Genomic DNA, 26,186 nt, shown 5'->3' with positions numbered 1-26,186 from the left:
AAAATGAGTCCTGCTTTACTGAGAGAACAAACTTGGACATGGTATTAGGGGGTTCTGGGAAGAACTGGCTCCATCCGTGGTTCTAAGTGGAGCCCCCAGAACAACAGCCTCAGCATCACCTGCGAGATATAAAAACTCTTGGGGTCCCATCCCAGACCTACTAAATCAAAGACTGGCTGCACACCGAAATTTCTGACTGTGGGGTTTGGGGAGAAAGCTTTAACAATCACCAGTGTCCGGGCCCTACGCTGATCAATTAGACCAGAATCTCTGTGCGCAGCCGTGAAGGGACTGAGGAAGCTGTGTCATTATGGAAAGCAGATGACATCCAAGTCTACCCTAGATTCTTTCCTAGTCACCCATGGGGACCTGCCCATGGTCCTCATGTTCTTAGCCAGGAACAGAAGGGAGGGAAGCCAGACCTGTGTTGTCATGACCGATCCTGACTTTCCACAGATCTCCCAGGTCCAGGGTCTCCACTGTGAAGATTTCGATACTATCCCTCTCAAACTTGTCGCTGTTGGTCTTGGAGGATTTCAGGAGGGTCATTCCTGCAACCAAATGGCCCCAACATGACTGGCTAGGCCTGAGGCCTTCAAACCTAGTCTAACTACCCCTCTTAGTCTCTTCTCCTAATGAGCAAATTTCTGAACTTCTATCAAATTTAGATTATACAGATACAATCCATGGGGCATTTTGGGCATTTTGTATGTGTGTGTGTATGTATGTCCTCTTATGGAGCTTTGCAGTAACCCTTTGACATATGTATTTTTATTACCAGTTTTGCTGAAGAAAAGGAGACACAACCACAAATTAAGGGCCTTATCCAAGATCACCGGGGAGAAAGCGTTAGGACCCTAAGACACACGCCTCAGATTTCTCCACGTGGGGAGGGAGCCATCCTCCCATGTTCCCTGGAGTGGGGAAATAGGGGCATCCCTACAGGATGGGGCATGTGGCAATTCTCTGGAGCCTCTTCTCTGGATGACAGAAGGAGGGTTGGATTCCAGTGCCCTTCACCTGCCACTTCACATACATGCTCTGTCCTAGGGCTCTGACTGCAGTGTTGGTCTGAAATTTAAGGTGGTCCCAGGGTCATCACCATCCCCTCCTGCCTCAGCCTTCAAGTCTCCTTATCCCTGTAAGTCCTGCCTCATGTGGGAAGTCTTTTGATAATCACAGACTTATTGCAAATGATTTAAGTGCACAAAGAATCAGACAGACCTTGGTTACTGTCTGAGTGGCCTTGGGCAAATTACTTAATTCTCTGAGATCTGGTTTCCTCAAATGTCAAAAGGGGTGGCTTTGGTGCCTTTCCCATAGAGAAGTCGTGACTATTTAATAAGATGATGACTGTTGAGTGTTAAAAAATGTGCCAAACACATAGAAATCCCTTGGCAAATAAAAGCACTCTATTAGGCCCCCTCAATTTCATTGACCATGGTTCAGTAACTATTGCAGTGACATACATTTGTAAGTTTCAACCTGATTCATTCATTATATTTGCATTATTTAACTTATTAAGTAATAATAATACTAATAATAAATGCTTTATTGTCGTTTTGTCTCAAATATTTTACATGTTCAATTTCATTAAATCCACAACTCTGGGGGTATCTACTAGTTTAATCTCCATTTTACAAAAGTGCGTGTGTGTGCTCAGTCATATCCAACTCTTTGTGACCCCATGGGCTATACTTCACCAGGCTCCTTTGTCCGTGAAATTTTCCAGGCAAGAATTCTGTGGTGGGTTGCCGTTTCCTACTCTAGGGAATCTTCCCAACCCAGGGATCAAACCCATGTCTCTTGTGCCTCCTGCACTGATAGGCAGATTCTTTACCAAATGCGCCATCAGAATATGTTACAAATGGTGGAAACTAAAGCAAAGAGAGATTATGCGCCTTTCCCAAGGTCATGCAGCTAGTAGTGGTGTAGGAGAAATTTAAACCAATTAGTCAAGCTCGAGTACACACAACTGAATTAGAAGATGAGCATCTCAAGGTCAGTGATTACAAAGTCAGGGATCACCCCTTCATTCTGCAGCAATGCTTGGAATAGAGCTTTAGGGGTAATGAGAAAATATGTGATGACTACATATTTGAGGAACTGGTTCCTCTCTGATCTCAGAATGGCTGGACAGGTGGCCCAAGTGGACAGCTGACTCCAGTGCATATGCCACCTTCTGTGATGGCTTTGACAGAGGCTCCAGAATGACTCCAAGATTCCCTGAGCATCTCATATCAAGAGTACCACGGAACCCACTGGCTGAATCTTATTGGAGATTGGGAAGAGCCACCATTTCCCAGGTTGTTATTGAGATAGAGTTAGAGTTACCTCTGCATTTATTTTATTTTATTTTTTTTAAGTTTTCATTTACTTTATTTTTTTTTCATTTATTTTTATTAGTTGGAGGCTAATTACTTTACAATATTGTAGTGGTTTTTGCCATACATTGACATGAATTAGCCATGGATTTACATGTGTTCCCCATCCAGATCCCTGCTCCCGCCTCCCTCCCCATCCGATCCCTCTGGGTCTTCCTAGTGCACCAGCCCTGAACACTTGTCTCATGCATCCAACCTGGGCTGGTGATCTGTTTCACCCTTGATAGTATACTTGTTTTAATGCTGTTCTCTCTGAAAATCCCACCCTCGCCTTCTCCCACAGAGTCCAAAATTCTGTTCTGTACATCTGTGTCTCTTTTTCTGTTTTGCATATAGGGTTATCGTTACCATCTTTTTAAATTCCATGTATATGTGTTAGTATACTGTAATGGTCTTTATCTTTCTGGCTTACTTCACTCTGTATGATGGGCTCCAGTTTCATCCATCTCATTAGAACTGATTCAAATGAATTCTTTTTAATGGCTGAGTAATATTCCATAGTAAAAATATGGAACGCTTCACAAATTTGCGTGTCATCCTTGCGCAGGGGCCATGCTAATCTTCTCTGTATTGTTCCAATTTTAGTATATGTGCTGCTGAAGTGAGCACTACCTCTGCATTTAGAATAGAAGGGGAAAGCTGGCAAAAGACACAGAGCAGAGATTGCTCACTGTGTGGACTGAGGAGCTCCTTCACTATAGTTTTGAAAGGCCACCATAGTGATGCCTCAAAGAAGGGTGCAGGAAATGGTAAAAAAAAAAAAAAAAAAAAACAACAACAACAAAAAAACACCTTTCAGGAAGGCTGGACAAAGACTTGGGCACCATTACTTGGGGAGATGATGCTGCAGGGAAGATGATTCTCACAGCTTCCAAACACTTGTAGGGTGTAGAGGCAGCAATGAGGGCCGAGAGAGGACTTAGAAGGATATAAAAAGAATTTTAAAAGAATAAGGAATTGCCTCTCTCTGTTGGGGTCAGTTGCATGTAATCATTCAAGAGTCAGAGGCACGCAAGTGTACAAAATAGGGACAGGAAAGCCCCTCCAATCAGTGGTGCTGGGAAAATGGATGTCTACAGTAAAATAATTCATTTGGACCCTTCTCTCACATCATACACAAAAATCAGCTCAAAATGGATTACAAATTTAAATGTAAGACTTGAAACTGTAAAACTCCTAGAAAAAAAACCTAAGGAAAACACTTGATGACATTGGTCTTGGTAATGATTTCATGAATATGATACCAAAACCACAGGCAACAAAACTAAAATTAACAAGTGGGATTATGTTAAACTAAAAGCACAGCAAAAGAAACAGAATTCTGTAGAATGGGAAAACATATTTGCAAACCGTTTATCTATAAGGGGTTAATCACCAAGATATATAAAGAAATATATGACTCAATAACAAAGAAAATCTAATAACCCAATTAAAAATGGGCTAAAGACTTAAATAGACATTTCTCCAGAGAAGACATAAAAATGGCCAATAATATATGAAAAAAGTATTCATTGTCACTAATTATTCAGTTCAGTTCAGTTCAGTCACTCAGTCGTGTCTGACTCTTTGCCACCCCATGAATCACAGCACGCCAGGCCTCCCTGTTCATCACCAACTCCCGGAGTTTACTCAAACTCATGCCCATTGAGTCAGTGATGCCATCCAGCCATCTCATCCTCTGTCATCCCCTTCTCCTCCTGCCCCCAATCCCTCCCAGCTAATTATTAGGGAAACGCAAACCCAAACTACAATGAGATACCATCTCATACCTGTCAGGAGGTTACTAAAAAAAAACCAAAAAATGAAAGACAACAAGTGTTGGTGAGGATGTAGAGAACCTGGAACCCTTACGCACAGTGGGTAGGAATCTAAAATGATGCAGTTGCTCTGGAAAATAGTATGAAAGTTCCTCAAAAAGTTGAAAATATAGCTACCATAAGAACCTGCCGTCTCACTTCTGGGTATATGTCGAAAAGAATGAAATCGGGTTATTGAAAAGATATTAGCACTTCTATATTTGCTGCAGCACTATTCACAATAGCTAAGACATGGGATAAAAATCCTAAATGTCCATTGACAGATGAATGGATAAAGAAGATATGGTATATACATGTAAAGGAATATTACTCAGCCTTGTAAACGGAGATTCTCCAATATGCAACAATGTGGATGGCTCTTGAGGATATTATGCTAAGTGAGGTAAGCCAGGCACAGAAAGACTAATACAGCATGACTCAACTGAAATGAGATATCAAGGTCAAATTCATAAAAACAAGATTGGATTGGTAGTTACCAGAAGCAAGGCAAAGGAGGAAATAGGGAGTTATTAATCAATAGGCATAAAGTTTCAGTTTAGTAAGATGAACAATCTCTAGAAATCTGTTGTACACCATGAACCAATAGTCAACAATAATGTACATTTAAAATTTGGTAGGAAAACAGATTGCATGTTAAGTATTCTTCCCACAATACAATAAAACAGTAAAGAAAATTTTTAAAATGATTTCTTAAAAAAGAAAGTGAGAGACATGACCAGGATATCTTTGGAAAGTTCCACTGTCTCTTCCAGTCTCCCTCGAGAGGAACATGGGTGAATGTGGCCTTGCATTGCTCTCTTACCAGTGTCATCTTGAGTGCCAAAGAGTGTGATGAAGACATTGGCATCAGTGCCAGCGTTCTTCTTGTCCCCAGTCTTTATGGTCACTGAAAATGTGGTAGATTTATCTGCCAGGAGAAGAGTATGGAGAAGTGAGTGGTAGATTGCACCTCCCATGAAGGGAGGAGGGAGACAACATATTAAGCACATTTCTCTGCTTAGGTTGACTGTTTCTATGAGTCACTTTCCTTGCAGTATGTGTTGTTCTGTAGTTGCCTTTAATCTGGAAACTTCCAGAAGGCAGAGACGAGGCTCGCCACCCCTACTTCCAGCTCACACAGGAGACTCTCAACCAATAAAGTGTAGGAAGCTTAAGGAAGATTTGGGGTGACTGTGAAGTTCAAAGGTTCATCAGCCGGGAACCCCAGTCTGACTCCTCCAGGTTGGGAAGTTTGAGGGATGCGAGTTTCAAGGAAGGGAGCACAAGCATCACAGGAATCGTGAAAATTCATTCTTCCCCTTGACAAAAATATTCACATTGGGAGTCTATAACGAGCCTGGAGGGGAGGACACAAGACTAAGTCAAAACCAGCTGTAACTATTCGGTTCTATTCCGTTCCATTGCTGACAATAACTCCATGCTAAGCCATGTACGTTACAGCCAGCCATATGCTAGATATGTGAGAACACGCCCCTGTCTCCTCCCCATTCTTGCCATGGAAGACTCAGAGGGCAGCACTGCTGGATTCCCAGAGAAGGAAATGCTCAGAGTCCAGAGTGGAGAGGAAGATGGAGACCTAGTTGGGGAGAGACAGAGGAGAGGGGTGCCCGGGGGAAGAAATCAGCTCTAGTCTAGGAAACCTTTCTGCTCCAGGGCCAGGCTGTCGAGGGGGGTGCTGTCACCACCTGCCCCGCCCTCCTCCGCGCTTGGTGGCAGCACATAGGACTCGTCCGCTGGCAGCAGCTCCCTGGACAGCTGGCCATCGTCCTCCTCCACGGCCAGCCAGCGCTGGCAGGGAAAGTAGTACCTGTGCGGGAGGGGAATGGGGAGATTTGGGAATGTCTCTTTGAGAAGGTCTCATGAAAGAGCGGTCATGGCTGAGACACGAGAGGCCCTCATGGGGCCCAAACGCTCCCCTGTCTGTCCCACCCCCCAGCACCGCCCTCCCATCCTACCTAGGCTTGGAATCACCCCACTAGTTGCTGGCCTGGTGGTGGTTTAGCCGCTAAGTTGTGTCCAACTCTTGTGACCCCACGGACTGTAGCCTGCCCGGCTCCTCTGTCTATGGGATCTCCCGGGCAAGAATACGGGGTGGGTTGCCATTTCCTTCTCCAGGGGATCTTCCCAGCCCAGGGATCGAACTCAGCTCTCCTGCTTTGCAGGCAGATTCTTTACCAATTGAGCTACGAGGGAATCCAGTTTGCCTGGAAGTCTATGCTTGCCTGGAGTAGACAACAAATATGGGATGTGGTTTCCATACACCCCATGGAAACAGGCTGTGTTAGCAGTGCCTGGAATCAGGGTTACATAGGAGGAATCTAGAGAAAGAGGTGTTTCTGGGGATTGTTTTGGCCTTTTCTAGAATCAATCTATTAGCCAGAGTCACTTTGGCAGAGAATATTGTACATAGGAGGTGCTTCATACATAAGGGATTGAAATGGAATGACCCACTTAAGCTTCTGGAAGATACAAAGAGTATGACCTTTAAGGAGCTGGCAAAGCAGACAGCAGACACCATCCAGGGAAGGCAGGCCCAAGTTAGATTCCCCAGCGGAGAGGCTGAACCCAGGGCAAGAGAGGAGCCAGGTTGGAAGGGAAGACAGGACGAGGGCCAGGAGAAGCAGCAGAGAGTGGGGACTAAGGACTCGTCTCTAGATCCAGACTGGGTTTGAATCCTGGCTCTGCCACCTACAGTCCTATGAGACTGAACAAATTTCTTTACAACTCTTTCTGCGAGGGTTGCCAGATTTAGCCTGCAGAATCACAGGATTCCCAGTTAAATTGGAATTTTAGATAAGCAAAGAATAATATTTGGGACACTCTTATACTAAAATATTATTCTTTGCTTATCTGACTTTCAAATTTAAGTGGCCATTCTACATTTTATCTGGCAACCCTCTATAGAATGAGGATAATGCTGCCTATTTCAAAGGCAGTGGTGAGAATTACATGAATTAAACATTTTTAAGTGCTTAAATTGCCTGGCTCTTGGTAAATTCTTGGTTAAAAATTCACTAATACTTTGGTAGTGGTGATGATGGTGATGGTGATGGTGATACTTCCTTTCTTTGTCTTCAGCCCAAGCCTGGGATTTTTGGAGGCCATGGGCTGGACAGTTCACCGTTGGGCCCCTGGGCTCCCAGAACAACTCAGAGGGTTTGGGGACAGGCCATCTCTAAGCTGGAGCTGCTGCACCCCATCCCTAATGCCGTCCAGGTGCATAAGATGTATTCAGAGATGGGTCAAAGTCTGGAGATGCTGGGAACCGTGCAGACCGAGGGTCTCATCCCTTTCTGAGCCCCACACCCTCCTGCAGTCCTTACTGCTTCCCATCAGCATGGGAGAGGATCAGGGCCAGGGGCGTGGAGGTGCAACTGTGCATCCAAAGTGGAAGTCACTCAGTCGTGTCCGACTCTTTGCGACCCCAAGGACTAAACAGTCCATGGAATTCTCCAGGCGGAACACTGGAGTGGATAGCCTTTCCTTCTCCAGGGGATCTTCCCAACCCAGGGATCGAACCCAGGTCTCCCCCATTGCAGGCAGATTCTTTACCAACCAAGCTATGAGGGAAGCTCCCCCATAGCTGTGTAAGGAGGGACATGGATTTAACCGGTGGGAGGAGCTCAGCCTTGAGAGAGACAAACTAGATTGCTTTGAAATTAGTGTTTAAGTGAAAAATGCATATTGTTCCACTTTTCAGACTTTTAAATGTATGAATGGAAAAGTTAAATTTTTCTTCAACCAAATAATTTATGAATAATAGGCTTTTAGTTCTAAATTATGGCCAATTAAGGGAGAGAGACGGAAATAAAGAAAAGAGCAGGGATGGGGCCGCGGAGGAGTAATGAGAGTGTGGGCGGCTGGAGGAGGACAGAGACAGGAGGAGAGAGAGGTATAAGGAGCTGGAGAGACTAATACTGGGAGACAGAACAGTCAGCGAGACAGAAAGGGAGGGCGCGAGCGCTCCCACACCCGCGAAGAGCGCATGCGCAAGGCGTCCCCGCCTGTCCTCTGGGCGCACCACCCCTGTGGTCCCTGAGACACCTGCTCGGGGAAGTTAGAGGTCCTCAGCACGCCCACTGCGGCAGCGTCGCGGGCCCCGAGCCCCCGGATCCCGCTCCCTGGCGGTGGAGAACCGGAGCCAGGGGCCGGACGGGCCTGAGCGCCGGGCATTTAGCCTCCACCCCCAACAGTGCCAACAAGCACCCACAGGACGTCTAGCGGAGGACTGGGCCTCTGGGCCAGTACCCTCCCCTTCCTCCCACGGGAATAAACCCTGCTCCAGGAGGCCTGGGGAGGGGACTAGGTGGCTGTTCCTCAGGAGCGGAGAAGAGAGGCAGGCAGTGCTCTGGCCGGGTATCCACCACTCCTGCCAGGGCAATGGAAGGAAGTGGCAGGGCTGGGGTCAGCAGGAGGTTTAAACTCAGCATGGGAAACAAAACTCGGGCTGCCAAAAGGATGAGTTTCACTTGAAAGTAAAACTGGAATGAGCAGATTGCGCACTGAAAGCTGTAAAATGTGTTTAATGCATGGCCTTTCCCATTTTGCACGTAAAGGCTGAAGCTCATGCCCACTGGTGGCACGGGAAGAGCGGTGTGACAACAGTGGGTCTGGGTCTCAGGGACTCTGGGCTTGTGCCTCTGCTCTTCCCCTAACATGCAGGGTGGCCCCTGCACCCCAAGTTTCGTCACATTAAGGCTGGATGAAATAATCTGTCATGTCTTTTCTGCCTCAACATTCTGTGATAACCGCCCCCCTCCCCCAAATCCTGGAGAAGTGAGGGGTTTCAGAGAATACCTTCCTGTTAGGTGAAACTTACAAGGAAAAATAATTCAAGAAACTTTTTGTTCAACCCTTGCTGGAAAGCCCACCCAACACATTTGCCACCTGTAATGGAATTCAAGAATAACATCTATAACATCTGTCTGTCACGATTCAGGGTCTTAAGAGATCCCCATCAATCAGAACAGGAATCTATGTCTTAGGGCTGGAAACAGAGGTGGAGAAAGGCTTACTGATTGAGTGTGGACAGAGCTCAGAATACTAAATATATTCCTAACTTGTGTGGCATTTGCTTCTTCCTCTCTGAAGTTGAGTGATTCGATTTTATTGCAGATCTATATAAAAAGATACCTAAAGTATTAAAGGAGGAAGGAAGATGTGGCAAACCTCATTTAGCCAACAAGGGCGGGGGCGAGGAAGCAGCAGAGAGAAGGACTTAACAAAGACACACTAATTCAAGACAACACACTCACAAATGCCCGCCCATTTCTGTTATGTATTCAGAAACTAAAACATCAGAGATTCATAGTTTAGAGGTGAGGAGGACTTTGAATTTTTAAGTCCTTGCTAATGTACTTGGAATCTCTGGGCTGTAAGGGGTCTTTAAGAGCCAGTGCATAATTTGTCACATCTCCTTCCACTGCAAGGAAGAGCATGGAAACATACACTGAGGAAAAGCCTCCATCAGCTTGGATGCTTGAGAGATCACAGTGATTCTCAACATATACCCCCCAGATGCCCACCCCCCGCCTTGTCATATGTTATGAGCAAGAACTAAGCTTCCATTGTGTGAGGCCACTGACATTTTAGGGCTACTTGTTATTTGGCAGAACCTAGCCTATTCTGACTGATACAACTTGGGATACCACTTGGACATGATTGTCAAATAAATGGTCGCTGAAGTGATGAGGAAGGAAGAGTTTGCCCAGAAGCATGTATTTAAAGTGTCTCTGCCAGAAATCAGGCAAACTGCACACCCCACGAGCTCAGATTCTCCTTGCCCCCTGCCATCCACAGTCCCTGGCATACATGGGCACCACAGGAATCAATGGAATCAAAAGGCATCGTCCCCTCTTCAGGTGAAATGTTCTTAATTCCTCCTTCAGAATTCCTGCCACAACTCCTAGGTTTCTTAATCAGCCACTATTCTTTTCTTGAAGATGCATTTTCTCTTTTCCATCAGCCCCTTAGAATGTGATGCCTGACGTCACCCCAAGGCTCCAGGAACTGTCTGAGCGGAGCCGGTGAGAGGAGAGGACCAGCTCTCCTCATCCCAAGTGTTACAGGGCTGTCAGTGTGAACATCAACCTGACACTTTTAAAACGTTTTTTTTCCAGAGAGGCCAGTGGCGGAGCCTCCCAGGCTAGAGTCCCCAGACAAACTGTCTCAACTTCACAATTTTCTCCCTGCCCAAGGGATTAGCGGCCTCCTTATATGAGAGGATGTAAGTCTGTGGGTAGAGCCCGGTCAACCCACGGGAGACCTCAGACCCCAGGACAACGCACTCAGAGCCATTCACAGCTGCAAACCACCATTAAAAAGACTTTCCACATCATTCGATCATGGACCCTGACAGCTTGAGACTCCTCTGAAAGACCTCAAGCACTCTCTATTTGGAAAATAATTATTCCTTTTTTTTTCTGCAGTTGAGTTGCAGATCAATAAATCTTCAGTCCCCACTCCCTCCAGTCCCCTCCTCCTGGGGTTTCGAGTTCAGACTCAGCTGCCCTCCAGAGCAACTGTCTCAGAGGCCAGAAGGGCTCCAAGGGGTCCTGCTTGAGGCTCCGCTGAATCTGTCCAGCTCTGGACATCAGACCCCTGGGGCCACTGTGGCACTGTCTGGGTGACCTCATGGCGATGGCAGGGACTCTGGGCATCACACCGTCTCCTGGGCCTTTCTGCTCAGACAGCATCTCTCGAGGGGGCCTGACAGCAGCTGACATCTCGCTGCTCCTTCTCCCCATCTTCCATGCTCAGCTGGAAGGGTGCCCATGAAATTCAGCCAGTCAGGAGCCTGGATGTGTTCGCAATGTGGCTTTGGAGCCCCTTCACCCTATCTCACCACCCTCTCCAGTGTTCTTCTCCTGTTTCCTATCCTCCATGATCTTCATGCCCAAGAAAACCCAGTGACCCACTGCATCCCGTATGTGCCCCCTGGCTCTCCACCTCTGTGCCACCTGAATCACATTTTTCAACTGCTTTTAATGGTCTCTGTTTCAAGCACTCAAACATCCAAGGGCTGCCTGTTCATAAAGGCACATCTTGATGCCACCTTGGACAAAAGAGCAGCCTGATCACCTACCATCACACCTTCCTCTCTGGTCCCCTCAGTGTTCTAGGTTACCACGCAGAGACCACCAACACCTGCTCACCCTGCAATCCCTGTGCTCTCCCTGCCTCCCTGGCTGTCAGCTCCTCAACCACCCTGCACATTTTCCTGCCCCATTTCCTAGCTGTCTGGCCACTTTTAAATGTTGATTCACTGGAACATTTCTGCCCAGGGAAAGAACCAATGCTGCCTCTTACTGGGTGTTGGGCTCCCTGACACATAGCACCTCACTTAGTCCTTGCTATAATTTTGTTTTGTTTTGTTTGTTTGTTTTCCTTGCTATGCTTTTGTGTAAGAGTTTCTTTATGCCCATTGTATGGATGGAAGAACTGAGACTCGAGAGATGAGGTGACTGCCCAGGCCACATAGGCAAAGAGTGGAAGAGAAAGGAATTGAACCTGAACTACCTCCCAGACCATCATAGGTTTTTGCTCTTCAAAGGTGGTGTCTGAGCGAGTTGTTTAGCTGGTAGCACTTAGCATGGCTTGTGTTTGTTGAATTTATGAATGAATCAACACATCAAGCATAATTTTATTTATTAGTTGACTTAATAAGTATCTATGGTATGCCTATTATGTGCCGGGCACTCTTCTAGGGACTGGGTGGTGAGGGGGCAGACACAGCAGTGAACAAAATGGATGCAGTCGTTTCCTCATTCAGGGGACCTCATATTCTACATCAGGGAGAGGAAGAATGACTAAATAGAGCAGTTTCTATAAGTCAGTGATGTGGGGACAGTAAACAGTGGAGGAGGAATAAAAGGTCCAGGGCTGGGAGTGGGATCTCGCTGAGCAGATGGGACCTAAGCAGAGACCTGCCTAGACAAAGGATGAGCAAGCCTTCAGGGTAGGAGTGCCAGCAGGAGGGGACGGCATGTGCAAAGGCCCTGAGGTGGGGCCGCGTCTGCTGGCTTCAAGGAATAGCAAGGAGTGAGCAAAAGGGATGGGACCGGCCCCTGGAAGTGCTCTCACTTTTACTCTGACAGACACAGGAGCCTCTGCATGGTGTGAGCAGAGGAGACACATGGCCTGAGGGTCTGGACAGCTGCAGACATAGGCAGGGCCTGGGTGAGGCAGAGGGGCCAGCCAGGAGGCTTTGACCAGGAGGTGCTGAAGATGGGGAGGGGCGTCTGACAGCTTTTCTGACAGAAGGACCAATGGACAGAGGGGTGGGGAGCAGCAGAGAGGAGTTAAGGGCACCCAGTTTGCAAGGAGACCAGCGACTGCATCCAGGACAGCGCAGGGTGTATTCACCCTTCTGGCTGCAAAGGTCTTATTCCTGAGCTAACAAAGGTCATAGAAGGTCATGGCACTGTTGAGAAGACAGTGCCTCTCCGAGAGAAAGATTCACTGCTCTCATTCTGCTTCCAACGAACGGCCATGGTTTTACATCTCTCTCCCAGGGCAGGCTTTGCTCAGAGTCGCTCTCTGCCTGCCCCTGGTTGGAGCCAGCTGAGCACAGAGCCCTTACTGCTGCTTCAGTAGCAATGAAACAAAGTAAAGAAACCGTGAAACACCAAGGGAGGATGGCAGGGCGAGAGGAGGAGACGAGCCGAGTGTGGAGCGGAGGAAGGAAAGAGAAAGGGCGGGGGAAAGGAGACAGGAGTGATGAGAAGGTTCCAGTCACAAGAGTGATCAAGATATAAGACACTTGAGCAAATGTAACAGGAACGTGTAGCCTGTGTGTAGCAAGTGTAGAAAATGGCCTGACTGAGATACTCAAGGAGCACCTGGATAGACAGAAATGTGTGCACTTCATGGTCTAAATGTGCAATTCTCTGCACATACATTTAAGAGCAAAACGATCAAAATTCCAACAGGATTTTTTAAAAAGTCACCTAATGTCTTGATCTGAAGAGGTAAGAACAGCTAATATTTTTCATAATGAAAGAAGACAAGTATGGACAGAAATTAAAACAGATTATAGAGCTGCAATAATTTTCAAGTTGTTGGGCTGGCCCAGAGATGCCAAATCAACTGAACAGAGTTCACCGACCCTAACCAGGCTGCATGGGATGTTCACAGTTTGTCCCTGTCCTTACATTTTTTTGGAGCACTTTATGCTTGTCAAGATTAAATGCTTTCTTTAGATTTTGAGACCATCTTGAGATGTAAGGTGGGCTATTATCTTTAAACCCATTTATCAGAAGAGCAAATGAAAGCTCATAAAGTTGGAGTTTGGGATTGACATGTACACACTACTATATTTAAAATAGATAACCAATGAGGAGCTACTATACAGCACAGGAAACTCAGTCTACTAACCTGAATGGGAAAAGAATTTGAAAAAGAATGGATAGTTGTATGGGTATAACTGAATCACTTTGTTGTACACCTGTAATGAATACATCATTGTTAATCAACTATACTGCAATATAAAATAAAAAGTTTCTATAAAGATGGTGCAGTAACTTGTCCAGGGTGACCTGGTGAGTTTCTGGCAGAGCACCTACCCCAGGTGAGGACCCTGGTTCCCAGCGTGGGCTTGTCCCACAGCCCTTCTGTGCCACCACAGGGATCTCATGTGACCTCATAGATATCCATGACACTGGGCTGTATGTGAGCTGTCCCTCAGTGTCCCCGTCTGGAGTAATCTCTTGGGCTGGTGGGGCAGGGTTGAGGTGGAAGATGGGGTGACCTCCATCAACCCCTACCTTGCACAGAGAGGGGAATGTTTCAAGAGACACCAGGCTGCAGGCCAAGATGTTGTTTAATTCAAACACTTATTTCTTAAGTGCCCTCAACATTCTGGGCACTGGCAGGCCCTCAGCAGCTCCACAAACCACTCAAGATCTTGCCTGCTTCCTTCTCTGTCCACCTCTGCGCCCCCGCCCCCAATAGCTCCAGGCCTCCTTTCATGTCTACTGCCCCTTGACTCCTCTTGCCCAAAAGGCAATGTGGCCTCATGGTGGAAACACACCAGATTCATCTCTGATGGTCTGGAGTTCTGGTCCTGACTCTGGCACGAGCTGGTGCTGGGGCTACAGCCTCACCTCCCTGGGGTGTGGTTCCTTCACCTGTCAGAAGGACAAGACCCCCTTCCCACTCTAGCTCCCGGGGGTAGCTATGAATCTGGAGCAGGGCCAGCAAGCTATGGCCTGTGGGCCAAATCTGGCCTACCACCCACTTATGTACATCCCACAACCCAAGCAAAGGTTTTACATCTTTAAATGGTTGAAAACAGTCTAAAGAAAAATAGCTTTTGTGACATGTGAAAATTACATGGAATTCAAGCTTCAGTGCCCATGAATGAAGTTTTCATGGAACACAACACATCCATTTACTTTGTTGTTGTGGCTGTTGAGTTGCTAAGTCGTGTCCAACTCTTTGCAACTCTATGGACTGTAGAACCACCAGTCTCCTCTGTCCATGGGATTCTCCAGGCAAAAATACTGGAGAGGGTTGCCATTTCCTCCTCCAGGGGATCTTCCCAACCAAGGGATCGAACTCCCATCTCCTGCACTGGCAGGAAAATTCTTAGCTGCTGAGCCCACCAGAAAGTCCAGTTTCTGACTACTCTACCTTAAAAAAAAAATAGCTTAAATAAAATCCATTCACTTAGGTATCACCTATGGTTATTCTTCTGCAGCAAACGCAAAGCCGAATAATTGAAACAGAGACCAAATGGCCTAAAATAATTGCTCTCTGGCCTTCACAGAATAAGTTTCCTTATTCCTGGTCTAGAATGTTAAAGTCATGTCCTGGAAGTCACTTTATACATGGAGAGACTGATGAATAGTAAGTTTGGGCATGGAGATTGGGCCATGGCAGGAATAGAAAACCTGCTTTCTGAAACGATGGACATAAAGAACTGGATTAGATCTCCTACTAGATTGCCCACCTGACAGGCCAGGCAGCTGAGGGGCAGCCCGAGTCTCCTAGGAGGCAATGCCCACCTAGCCAGCCCCTCAGGCCAGACCCCCATCCCAGCCCAGCCCTCCTCACGCATCACAGCCACCCCGCCCTACCCTTCCTTCCATGACTGTCTCAGTGGCAGGCATGGCCTCCCCTCCCTCCCCTCCAGTCCCACTCACGTGATCTCATTGTTCACATCAGTGATGTCGATCCTGTCCAGGAACCAGCCCGGTCTGTTGCCTGAGTTGTCATGGCGAATCCGAATCTTGGTCAGGGGCCCCAGGTCAATGGCATAGATGGTGAAGGTATCTGTCTGGGAAAGATCAGAGTAGCATTCATGGGGTGGGGGCAGCCCTCCCCTCCCCACCTCACCATCAGCTTCACCCTCCCAGGACCTGGGGCAGCCTCAGGCCAATTGTTAGATCCAAAGCATCAGGAAGGAGGGGGCATGGAAAATGTAGCCAGCCATCTGGGGTTTTGTCTGCACTACCGGCTTCTGTTTATTGAGTTATCATTAATATACAACATTAAATTAGTTTCAGGTGTACAACATAGTGGTTCAATATTTTTATACATTATGAAATGATGACCACTTAAAGACCAATTATCATCCATCACCATACAGAGTCATTATAACATTATTGACTATATTCCCTACGTGTACATTACATCCCTGAGACTTATTTATTTTATAGCTGGAAGTCTCCACCTCTTCATTCCCTTCACCTACTGCACTACTGTCTTTTCACCTGCCCCTGCCAGGGAGGTCTTCTCATTTTCACTGTGTCCTGGAAGGTGGAGGGAGGTAAGAGGGTGATAGAAGTGACCGTGAGAGAGGAGTAGGGGAAATGGGTTGACTGAATGCCTGCATTTGTGTTGTGGGGGGTGTGTGTGTATGTGTAGGACCTGTTGCTTGCATGTATGCAGATACTACATGCTGTGTGTGTACGTATGTGCATAAACTCCTTCAACCACACATTCTGATTAAGTACCTACTATGAGTCAAAGTGCAAATCCAAAGTAATTGACAGAATGTAAAGTGTAAGACCTAGATTGCTCACCATTCAAGTGGGGAGAGAGACCACTAGGGAAGCCTTATATGATACCAGTGTACGTATATGATACCAGTGTACGTATATGATACCAGTGTACGTACATGATACCAGTGTATGTACATGATACCAGTGTACGTATATGATACCAGTGTATGTATATGATACTGTACGTATATGATACCACTGTACGTACATGATACCAATGTACATATACGATACCAGTGTATGTACATGATACCACTGTACGTACATGATACCAGTGTACCTACATGATACCAGTGTATGTACATATACCACTGTACGTACATGATACCAGTGTACGTATATACCACTGTACATATATGATACCAGTGTACATACATGATACCAGTGTACGTACATGATACCAGTGTACATAGATGATACCAATGTATGTACATGATACCAGTGTATGTATATGATACCAGTGTATGTATATGATACTGTACGTATATGATACAACTGCACGTATATGATACCAGTGTACATATATGATACCAGTGTACGTACATGATACCACTGTACGTACATGATACCAGTGTATGTACATGATACCAGTGTATGTACATGATACCAGTGTACGTATATACCACTGTACATATATGATACCAGTGTACATACATGATACCAGTGTACATATACGATACCAGTGTACGTACATGATACCACTGTATGTATATGATACCACTGTACGTACATGATACCAGTGTACATACATGATACCAGCATATGTATATGATACCACTGTACATATATGATACCAGTGTACATATATGATACCAGTGTATATACATGATACCACTGTACGTACATGATACCAGTGTATGTACATGATACCAGTGTATGTATATGATACCACTGTACGTATATGATACCAGTGTACATGTACGATACCAGTGTACGTACATGATACCACTGTAAGTACATGATACCAGTGTATGTATATGATACCACTGTATGTACATGATACCAGTGTACGTACATGATACCAGTGTATGTATATGATACCAGTGTACATGTATGATACCAGTGTACATACATGATACCACTGTACATACATGATACCACTGTACATATATGATACCAGTGTACATACATGATACCAGTGTATGTATATACCACTGTACGTATACGATACCAGTGTATATACATGATATCACTGTACGTATATGATACCAGTGTACGTATATGATACCAGTGTACGTATATACCACTGTACGTATACGATACCAGTGTACATACATGATACCACTGTACATACATGATATCACTGTACGTATATGATACCAGTGTATGTACATACCACTGTACATATATGATACCAGTGTACATACATGATACCAGTGTACATATATGATACCAGTGTACGTACATGATACCACTGTACGTACATGATACCACTGTATGTATATGATACCAGTGTACATACATGATACCAGCATATGTATGTGATACCACTGTACATATATGATACCAGTGTACGTATATGATACCAGTGTACGTATACAATACCACTGTACGTATATGCACTGGAGGAAGCATATGACACCAGGACCAGAGAAGTGAACCCAATAAGTGAATGAGATCTTCTTGACTATAATTTTTAAACTACTTATTGAAAAGCATTCTAAATTTACAGAAAATTTGCAGAAACAGAGCAATGAAATTTTGTATAGCCCTTAGATCTTGTTTTCCCTCTCACTCTCTCTTGCCCTTTCTCTATTTTTTGCCTGAATTATTTGAAACTATTTGGCAGATATAGTGATCCTCTACTTTTGAATTCTTCAGCATGGATTTTCTAAGAATAACATTCTCATATAATCTCAGTGCTTGCATGCTCAGTAACAAGTCATGTCCGACTCTTTGCGATCCTATGGACTGTAGCCCGCCAGGACCCTCTGTCCATGGGATTCTCCAGGCAAGAATACTGGAGTGGGTTGCCATGCTCTCCTCCAGGGAGTCTTCCCAATCCAGGGATTGAACCTGCATCTCCTGCAGCTCCTGTGTTGTAGGTGGATGGATTCTTTACCGCTGAGCCACCAAGGAGGCCCATACAATGACAGTACAATTACCAAATTCAGGAAACAAAGTCAACACAATATTATTTAACATGTAGTCTACATTCAAATTTCATCTGTTATACCAATTACATCCTCTGCAATTTTCTTCCAATTCTAGTCATCATAGTGGCTGCAAGTTTTAAAGGAAACACAGAAATAAATCCTGATCTTCAAGTCATGGGAAGGTGGTGTTGAAGAAAAAAGCAGGGACATCCAAAATAGATCAAGCAATGAGCCCAGAAGTATTTTTAATGGATTTGTACATTTCTGGTTCTCCTCTCTGTTGATGAGGGAAGCTGGCTTTGGGATGCTGACAGAAATGGGAAAGCTGACATGAGAGACAGTCTTCTAGCCAGAGGACCCTGTAAAATCTCAAGGGACAAGAATGACAGTTGCATTTTTCCATGCTTTTCCTACTATACCTGGAAGGAGAGGGACCTGCATTTCTCTAAATGCTCAAATGCCGTCGTGGCATCACTGCCTCAGGATGTAGGTCGAGTTTCTCAGCTGTCATTTAAGGCTCTCATGCCCCCAACCCTTCAGTTTGTCGTGTCAAGCTTCTCAGAGGCGGCACCCGCCATGGCTTGGCAGTAACCACAGCAGAGTGAGAAGACCCACCGTCCAATGTCCTCCAACTGACCTTCCTCACTTCCACCCCACACCTCCCTCGTGTGGTCCCGTCTTCAGGGAACACCTCTCACTGTCATCGTCAGATCAGCACCATACTCCTCCACCGCGGTCCAGCTCACACGCCTCCTCCCCTCCAAGTTTCCTCCAAAGCCCATCTTCTGGTCAGCACTTCCTCCCTGAACCCCTGTCCCCCCACTCAGCACCTGAGGGTCTGGTACCCATGCCGCCTCCAGTTAGTTCCTGGGCGCTTCCTGGCACCAGACCCCACCTGTGCCTTTCCTTATGTCCCCGCCACAAAGCCCCGGTGCTGTGGACGAGGCGCTTCCATTCTACCTGGCTGGACTGGACAGGGCGTTGGGCTGGACAGAGCAGTTGCCGTGCAGGCTGGGCCTGCCTGGGGAATCACCAGAGGGCTCCCTCCATCTGGGACCCACCAGCCCCCCCGGGGGAGCCCACACCCTACCTGTCCCTGCTCAAACTTGTTGGACTTGTCTGACTTCTTCAGGGGCCGCTCGCCGGTGTCCCCGTATTCCTCCCCGTAGATGGTCAGGAAGACGTTGGCATCAGTGCCAGCCTTGGGCACATTTCCCGTGATCACCTGTACCTCGTAGGTGTTGGCTGGGGGACACAGAAAGGTACAGTGTTGAAGACACCTGGGCCTCGGGGTGGACTGGAGGCTCAGCCCGTCAGATCCAGCCAGATGGTAGAAGCAGGAAAGACCTCGGGGTACACCCACGTCTACACTGACGTGGAGGCGAACTGGTTCCTCCTCCTATCCAAGACTTCCCTTCACCACGAAGCCCAAGAGGCTGCGAGTTCTGGCAAGGCACTGGTCCTCAGCAACCTTCCTGCTGATGTCCCCATGATGAGTCACTGCGAGTTATACCAGGGCTCCTCCCAAGAGTCTCAGGGCAAGGGCAATGCCAGCAAAGAACGGTCCGTGGTGGCATTTCAGCACAGCCCAGGTCAGGAGAGCCATGGAGGGCCCCACCTGCAAGGAGAGCTGGGCATCCTCCCCTCTCTGCAGCCCCCCCCACCCTGGGGGCTGAGTAACCCCTCTGCAGGCTTACGCTCAGGACCCTCCTGGCCCGTGGGCACCAGCTCCACCACCAGCTCGTTGTCCTCCTTGCCCCGGGCCAGCCAGCGGTGGGCATCGAACTTGTACTCTTGGATCACCTCCTGCATCCCGGGCTCCAGCTCCTCCTCCTCTTCTTCCTCCTCGGTCTCCTCCTCCTCTTCCTCGGACGAGGACTCCTCCTCCGACAAGGACTCCTCCTCCTTGTCCTCCTCGTCGCTGCCCTCCTCCTCCTTCTTCTTCTTTTTCTTCTTCCTCTGCAGCTTGGCCTTCAGACGTTCCTTCCGGAGCAGCTGCCGCAGCCTGTCCTTCTCCTTCTTCCTGCGCGCCTCCTCCTCGGGTGTGAGGTCCTCCTCCCGCACCGCCAGGTGCCGCAGCCACACGGTGTCCACGTACCAGCTGGGGCTGAAGCCCTCGCCCGTGTGGCCGAGTCGGATCTTGAAGACCTGGCCCACGTCCGCTGCCTCCAGCTGCACGAAGCGCGGGGGCAGTGGCTTGGGGGGGCCCTCGGCATCCTCCCCGGGGCCCTGCGGAACCAGGGGCTGGGGCCTCTGAGTCAAAGCTGCCCGCGCACCTCCTCTCCCCCGAGCCCACCCAAGCCTAGTTTCCCTGCTGGAACCCCCTGCACCCAAACTGATGTCTTCTGAACCCCCGATACAATGGGTCAAGATGGGCTCCTTCCCTCTCTCTTTCTCATTCTCCACTTTAAACACACACACACACTTGGCATATCACACTCACTCCTGTTTTTCTTATTTCTGTATCTTTGCTCCCTCCTGCAGAATGCTTTTATTCCCTCCTCTGCCTCTAACTAAACCTATTCATTCCAGTTCCTGAGCTTTATTATTACCTTTTTTTTTTTTTTAGTGTTGTGACTTTCTGTGCTCTCTTTCTGAGCATATTTCCCCCAGAGTTAATCATATAAAACTTTTCTAAGAAGCAGAAAAATAATGTGCTGTTTGTCAAAGACAGAAGTCTCCCCCACACCCCCAAGAGGCCCCAGCACCCCACACACACACCCAGCTCTCCCCTCCCCGAGTGCTCAGGGGGGTCCCGGAGGTTGGCAAGGTCTCGGCCTAGCCTGGAGTCCCTCTCTGCCCACGGGCACTACTGTCTGTGCACTCAGCTCTCTCCCGCACTGGGCCTAGCACACGGCCGGCTCAAAGGGCAGGGATTTAGCTCTGCTTCAGAGGACTGGGTCCTCAGCCTGCCATCTGCCACTCTGGTCTGAGCCTGACACTGAGGGGAGGTCTGGCCCCGGCTCAGGCGACGGCCCCCTTGCTGAGGAGACTGAGGCCCAGGGCTGCCCCATGAGCTATTCAGTGTCCCCCCGCAAGTGGAGCTCAGACCTGCAGGAGAGTTCAGGTCTCCTGACTCACTCTTCATGAAGCCACAATGTAGCCAGAAGCACCTGTGTGAGAAAATGAGCAGCCAAAATGGAGCCCAGGACCCCCTGAAAGAGGAGTGTATTCTTCTCAGCTTTGTAGGGATGGGCTCTGGAAATGGGAAGTTCCTTCTTCAGCACATTCCAGTAGTTCCTGGTCACAGCACCCTCGCAGTCTGGCTCACTTGCCGTCTCTCTCCCCCATCTCCTCCTCTCCAGTATTTTCCAGGTCACAGCACCCTCACAGTCTGGTTCAGTCGCCGTCTCTGCTCCCCCATCAACCTGCCCAGCTCTGAAGGCAGCCACCACCACACCCAGCCACGCAGTCCACTCACATCCAGAAGACGCTCTGCTCCTAACACCTCCATGACTGGTCACCGTTTCCTAAGTACTTTCCCTGACATTGGCCATTTTCATCCTTCCAGGGGCTGTGAAGCAGGCCAGGTAGTTACTGTAAAACTAGGTTTGAGCTGATACGGAAGCTGAGGCTCAGGGAGGTGAACCGATCAGGCCTCTGCACTCTCAGCCGTGTCAGGAGAGAGTTGGACTCCAGGAGGCCTCCTCCACCGCTGACATTCCAGACACCCATGACCCTGGCTCAGCTCAGCCAGGACCCTCTCTGCTGGGCACTGGATTAGGACTCTTTGCTGAAGGCCAGGCTACTTATGGCACACACGCAGAGCAGCCAGCATGAAGATGCTACCGCAGAACAGATCTGCAGACGTACACATATGCACACATGCACTTGTGTCCCACATAAAACCTTCACATGCCCTTTAAAAGGCACCACCCTGGGCCCTCCTCTCCTGCCAACAGCATGCTTACATTCTCACCTCTTTTTCTCTGCTACTCAAAGGGAAGTGAGGTGGTCTGGGGTACTCAGAACAGAGCCACGAGACCCCAAGCCTCCCAGTATCCTGGTTGGGAGGCAAGGCCCTACTCTTAGGCTGAGTGAGCTGTTGAATCAGAGGCCAAGGCTGGAAATGAAAGCAGTGACCAAGGCCCTAGCACCATATTTTGCTAAATTAGAATCAACCCTCCAGCCGTTCTCAGAATTGGCAGCATGTTAGTATCATTGGTAGAGATTTTAGAAACATATCCCAGTATTCTTGCCTGGAAAATTTCATGGATAGACAAGCCTGGCAGGCTACAGTCCATGAGGCCACAAAGAGTCAGACACAACTGGGCACACACATACACACAGACAGAAAACATATCCAACCATAGAGGTTCTCATTTAATCGATCCAGGTGTAGACTAGGCGGCACTAGTTTCTTAAAGCTCCTCAGATGGTTCTAATAAGAAGCCAGGGCCGAGAACCAACCCCTCTGTTTTCAGACATATGCTGAGCCCTCTCTTGGCCCCCCTCCACCACCACGGCTTTACCCCCACCCACCTGGAATGTGTCCTTAGATGCCCGTTCAAACACCTTCGAGCGGCTGGAGAGGAAGAGCACTTCTGTCTTGCCTTCCTCGCCATAAATCTGCATGAATACTCGGGCAGTGGTGCTTGCTCCGCCTACATCCCCGGTCCAAACCTCAACCTCGTAGTGGATCACTGGGTGGGTACACGGAGGAGAAGCAGGACATTTAGTAATAGCAACAACAGTAATAATAGTTACAAAGCAAACATGTCCCAAACCTGTGCCATGTGTCTGCTGCTGCTTAGGCTTTGTCTCACCCAATGATACAAATGATACAATCCAATGATACATCCAATGATACAAATACTGATGTATTATAAGCAGTATTATTGCCATTTTGCAGATCGACAAACTGAGGCTTCGAGGACTTGAGTTGGTTGTGGAAATGGCAAACCTAAGCAATCAGACTCCAAAGCTCAGTTCGCCTCTGTGCCGCATGTGTCCTCCGGAACCAGGAATGAGGTCAGTACACCAGCTGGCACCCTCTGCTGTGTGCCTACCCCTGGGTAGACACTGTGGGGCAGAGAGAAGCAAAAGGCTATGTGTTTGTCTTTTTCCCTTATTTTCAGTAAAGGAGGATGGTTGAAATGGTAATCTTCATTTAAATGTAGGCATCTTTCAGATGATACCAACAGAGCTACACAGAAAGAATTTGTCTCTATGTTGAAGAAATACTGTTAAGTTGTTAGAGGGTGGAAATGTGTTATAAGTATTCACCATTAGAGGGTGCTTCTTATAGGAGAGCAAAATGTCTCCAAGAACTATGGGACCATATTTTTTTTCCTAAGTGGCTATTACAAGACTTGTCCTCTCAGCAATGCTGTAAGATGAAATCATAATTTTTTTCAAGTTAAGACTTATTTTCAACAAGATAAGTGGTCTCCCATTACCACAGAAATGTGAGAAATTGGCGGCTGAAACCGAGGGGAATGGCTGAGAGCCGAAAGAAGTCGAACTAGAGATATGGCTTTAGCTGGGGGTGAGGTTGGGCAAGTTGATGGACAGGAAGGAGACCCAGTAAAAGCCAGCATTCTTAATGGGGAGTACCCCAGTCTCTTCATTCTCTCTGGTTTCAATAGTAACCAGGATTAAACAAAATTAGGAGAGATAAAAATTAGCATGCAGAGAACAAGAGCCAGCTATTGAAAATGAACGTGTGGTAGCTGAAATAAAGTATTCCAAAGAAAGAGTAAAGTCAAGGACAGCACTGAAGAACAAAAAGGAAAATTCCCAAGAACAAAATGATAGAAAGATAAGAAAATCAGAGGAAGCTTAACAAATCTCAGTTCTAAAGAAAACAGCAGACACAGAGAGTTGGAAATTGTCAAATAAATAAATACCAAAAAAAAGGTCCCAGAGCTAAAAAAAAAAACTTCTAAATTCAAGGAGCTCTTGAGTTCCCAGAAGATTGGGTGAAACCAAAATCACAAAAGATACTGAAGACATCATGAAATTTCAGAATGCTAGGGATAAAAATAGGATCCTGCAGGTCTTAGAGAGAAAAAAACCCAAAGGTTTGGGTAGCAGAATGGCATCAGACTCCCAGCTGTAACCCTGGGAGCCAGAAGGTGGTAGGAAAATCCCTTATAAACTCTAAGAGAAAATGAGTTCTAGATCAGAATTCTCTAGCAAGCCAAATTATGGATCAATGGTGAGAGTAGACCAGAGACATTTGCACACATTCAAATTCTCCATTGCAGTGGACAATGAACCAAAGAAGAGGAAGACGTGAAATTCAGAAAACAGGAGATCTAACCCAGAGGGGAAAGACTGGAATGTCCAAAAGATGGTAGAAAGGAAGTCTCAAAAGGAAAGCTTCATTGTACCCCAGAAAACAAGAGTTTCCCTTGTGACGGGAGTTGGGGAGAAGGAAATAGAGTTCCTGTTGGGTTTGAAGCTATGAAAAGAACTTTAGTTCTGTTGGAGAGATGGAGATAAGATGGTGTTATGGAATAACAGTGTCCTCCCAAAATTCATATGTTGAAACCCTAGTCCCTAGTATCTCAGAATGTGACAGCATTTGGAGACAGGGTCTTCACAAAGGTGATTAAGTTAAAATGAGGCCATTAAGGTGGGTCCCCATCCAATATGACTGGTATCCTTACAAGGAGAGACTGGGACACAGACATGCCCGTGCTCATAGGAAGACTTTGTGAGGGACAGTGAGACAGTGGTCTTCTGCAAGCCCAGGACATAGATCACAGAAGAAACCCAACTTGTTGACTCTTCAGCTTGGATTTGCAGACTCCAGAACTGGGAGAACACAAAGTTTTGTTGCTTAGGCCACTTAGTCTGTGGTAATTTGTTATGGTAGCCCTAGCAGACTAATACAGATAGGTGGGTATACAGATGGGTATATAGAAATGTATATGTGTATATTGAAAACTCTACTAGTGAATAAATGAGATTATTATTAACTCCAGAAAAAACAAGTTATATAAAAAATGAGGCATAATTTTTATGAGTAGGTATCTCAGCAGTGAATAATATTTACATGGTTATAATAATATAAAAATAAAATATTGATTATTGACGGTTGGAGGGAGGGGATATATGTGTGTGTGTATAAATGTATGTGTGCATGTGTTAAAAAAGCTAAATCCTCCTATTCCATAGTAGGAAGTTAATAATTAATGTCTATGACTGAAAATAATTAATGTCTATGACAAGCAAATTTTGAAAACTCAGCAGTGGCCACAGGACTGAAAAAAGTCAGTTTTCATTCCAATGCTAGAGAAGGGCAATGCCAAAGAATGTTCAAACTACCCCACAAATGCACTCATTTCACATGCTAGCCAAGTAAAGCTCAAAATTCTCCAAGACAGGCTTCAACAGTACATGAATCGAGAACTTCCAGATGTTCAAGCTGGATTTAGAAAAGGCAGAGGAACAAGAGATCAAATTGCCAACATCTGCTGGATCATCAAAAAAGCCAGAGAATTCCAGAAAAAAATCTGCTTCTGCTTCATGGACTATGCCAAAGCCTTTGATTGTGTGAATCATAACAAGCTGGAAAATTCTTAAAGGGATGGGAATACCAGAACTCCTTACCTGCTTCCTGAGAAACTTGTATGCAGGTCAAGAAGCGACAGTTAGAACTGTACATACAACAATGAACTGGTTCAAAATTGGGAAAGGAGTACGTCAAGGCTATATATTGTCACCCTGCTTATTTAACTTATATGCAGAGTATATCATGGGAAAAGCTGGGATGGATGAAGCACAAACCAGATCAAGATTACTGGGAGAAATGTCAATAACCTCAGATATGCAGATGACATCACCCATATAGCAGAAAGTGAAGAGAAACTAGAGAGCCTCTTGATGAAAATGAAAGAGGACAGTGAACAAATTGGCTTAAGTCTCAACATTCAA

At 46.7% G+C, this 26,186-nt stretch overlaps 2 protein-coding genes and 1 non-coding gene across 6 annotated transcripts in view; all 3 read right to left on the bottom strand.

The window, feature by feature from the left end:
- LOC110123204 (lipoxygenase homology PLAT domains 1) overlaps positions 1–19,689 on the bottom strand; it is a 90,021-nt gene extending 70,332 nt beyond the window's left edge. The window contains exons 1-5 of one of the 4 annotated variants that reach the window (XM_070452622.1): positions 19,393–19,689; positions 15,346–15,479; positions 5,842–6,008; positions 5,004–5,108; positions 423–551 (exon numbers count right to left, since the gene is read on the bottom strand). In XM_070452622.1, the coding sequence (XP_070308723.1) occupies positions 423–549 (127 nt within the window). In that variant the 5' untranslated portion in view covers positions 550–551; positions 5,004–5,108; positions 5,842–6,008; positions 15,346–15,479; positions 19,393–19,689. The other 3 variants (XM_070452621.1, XM_070452620.1, XM_070452623.1) reach the window with 3 other exon arrangements.
- Positions 2,887–2,993, bottom strand: LOC139030477 (U6 spliceosomal RNA). Its single transcript, XR_011482842.1, has one exon. It is a non-coding gene; the product is annotated as a U6 spliceosomal RNA (small nuclear RNA).
- LOC139030334 (lipoxygenase homology domain-containing protein 1-like) overlaps positions 19,259–26,186 on the bottom strand; it is a 45,423-nt gene continuing 38,495 nt past the window's right edge. The window contains exons 11-14 of the mRNA XM_070452423.1: positions 22,785–22,945; positions 20,000–20,531; positions 19,393–19,547; positions 19,259–19,288 (exon numbers count right to left, since the gene is read on the bottom strand). Coding sequence (XP_070308524.1) covers positions 19,259–19,288; positions 19,393–19,547; positions 20,000–20,531; positions 22,785–22,945 — 878 coding nt within the window. The remainder of the gene's footprint in view (positions 19,289–19,392; positions 19,548–19,999; positions 20,532–22,784; positions 22,946–26,186) is intronic.

Source organism: Odocoileus virginianus, chromosome 22, assembly GCF_023699985.2.
Source record: "Odocoileus virginianus isolate 20LAN1187 ecotype Illinois chromosome 22, Ovbor_1.2, whole genome shotgun sequence".
Lineage (NCBI taxonomy): Eukaryota > Metazoa > Chordata > Mammalia > Artiodactyla > Cervidae > Odocoileus > Odocoileus virginianus.
This window is presented reverse-complemented; position numbering and strand designations above follow the sequence as displayed.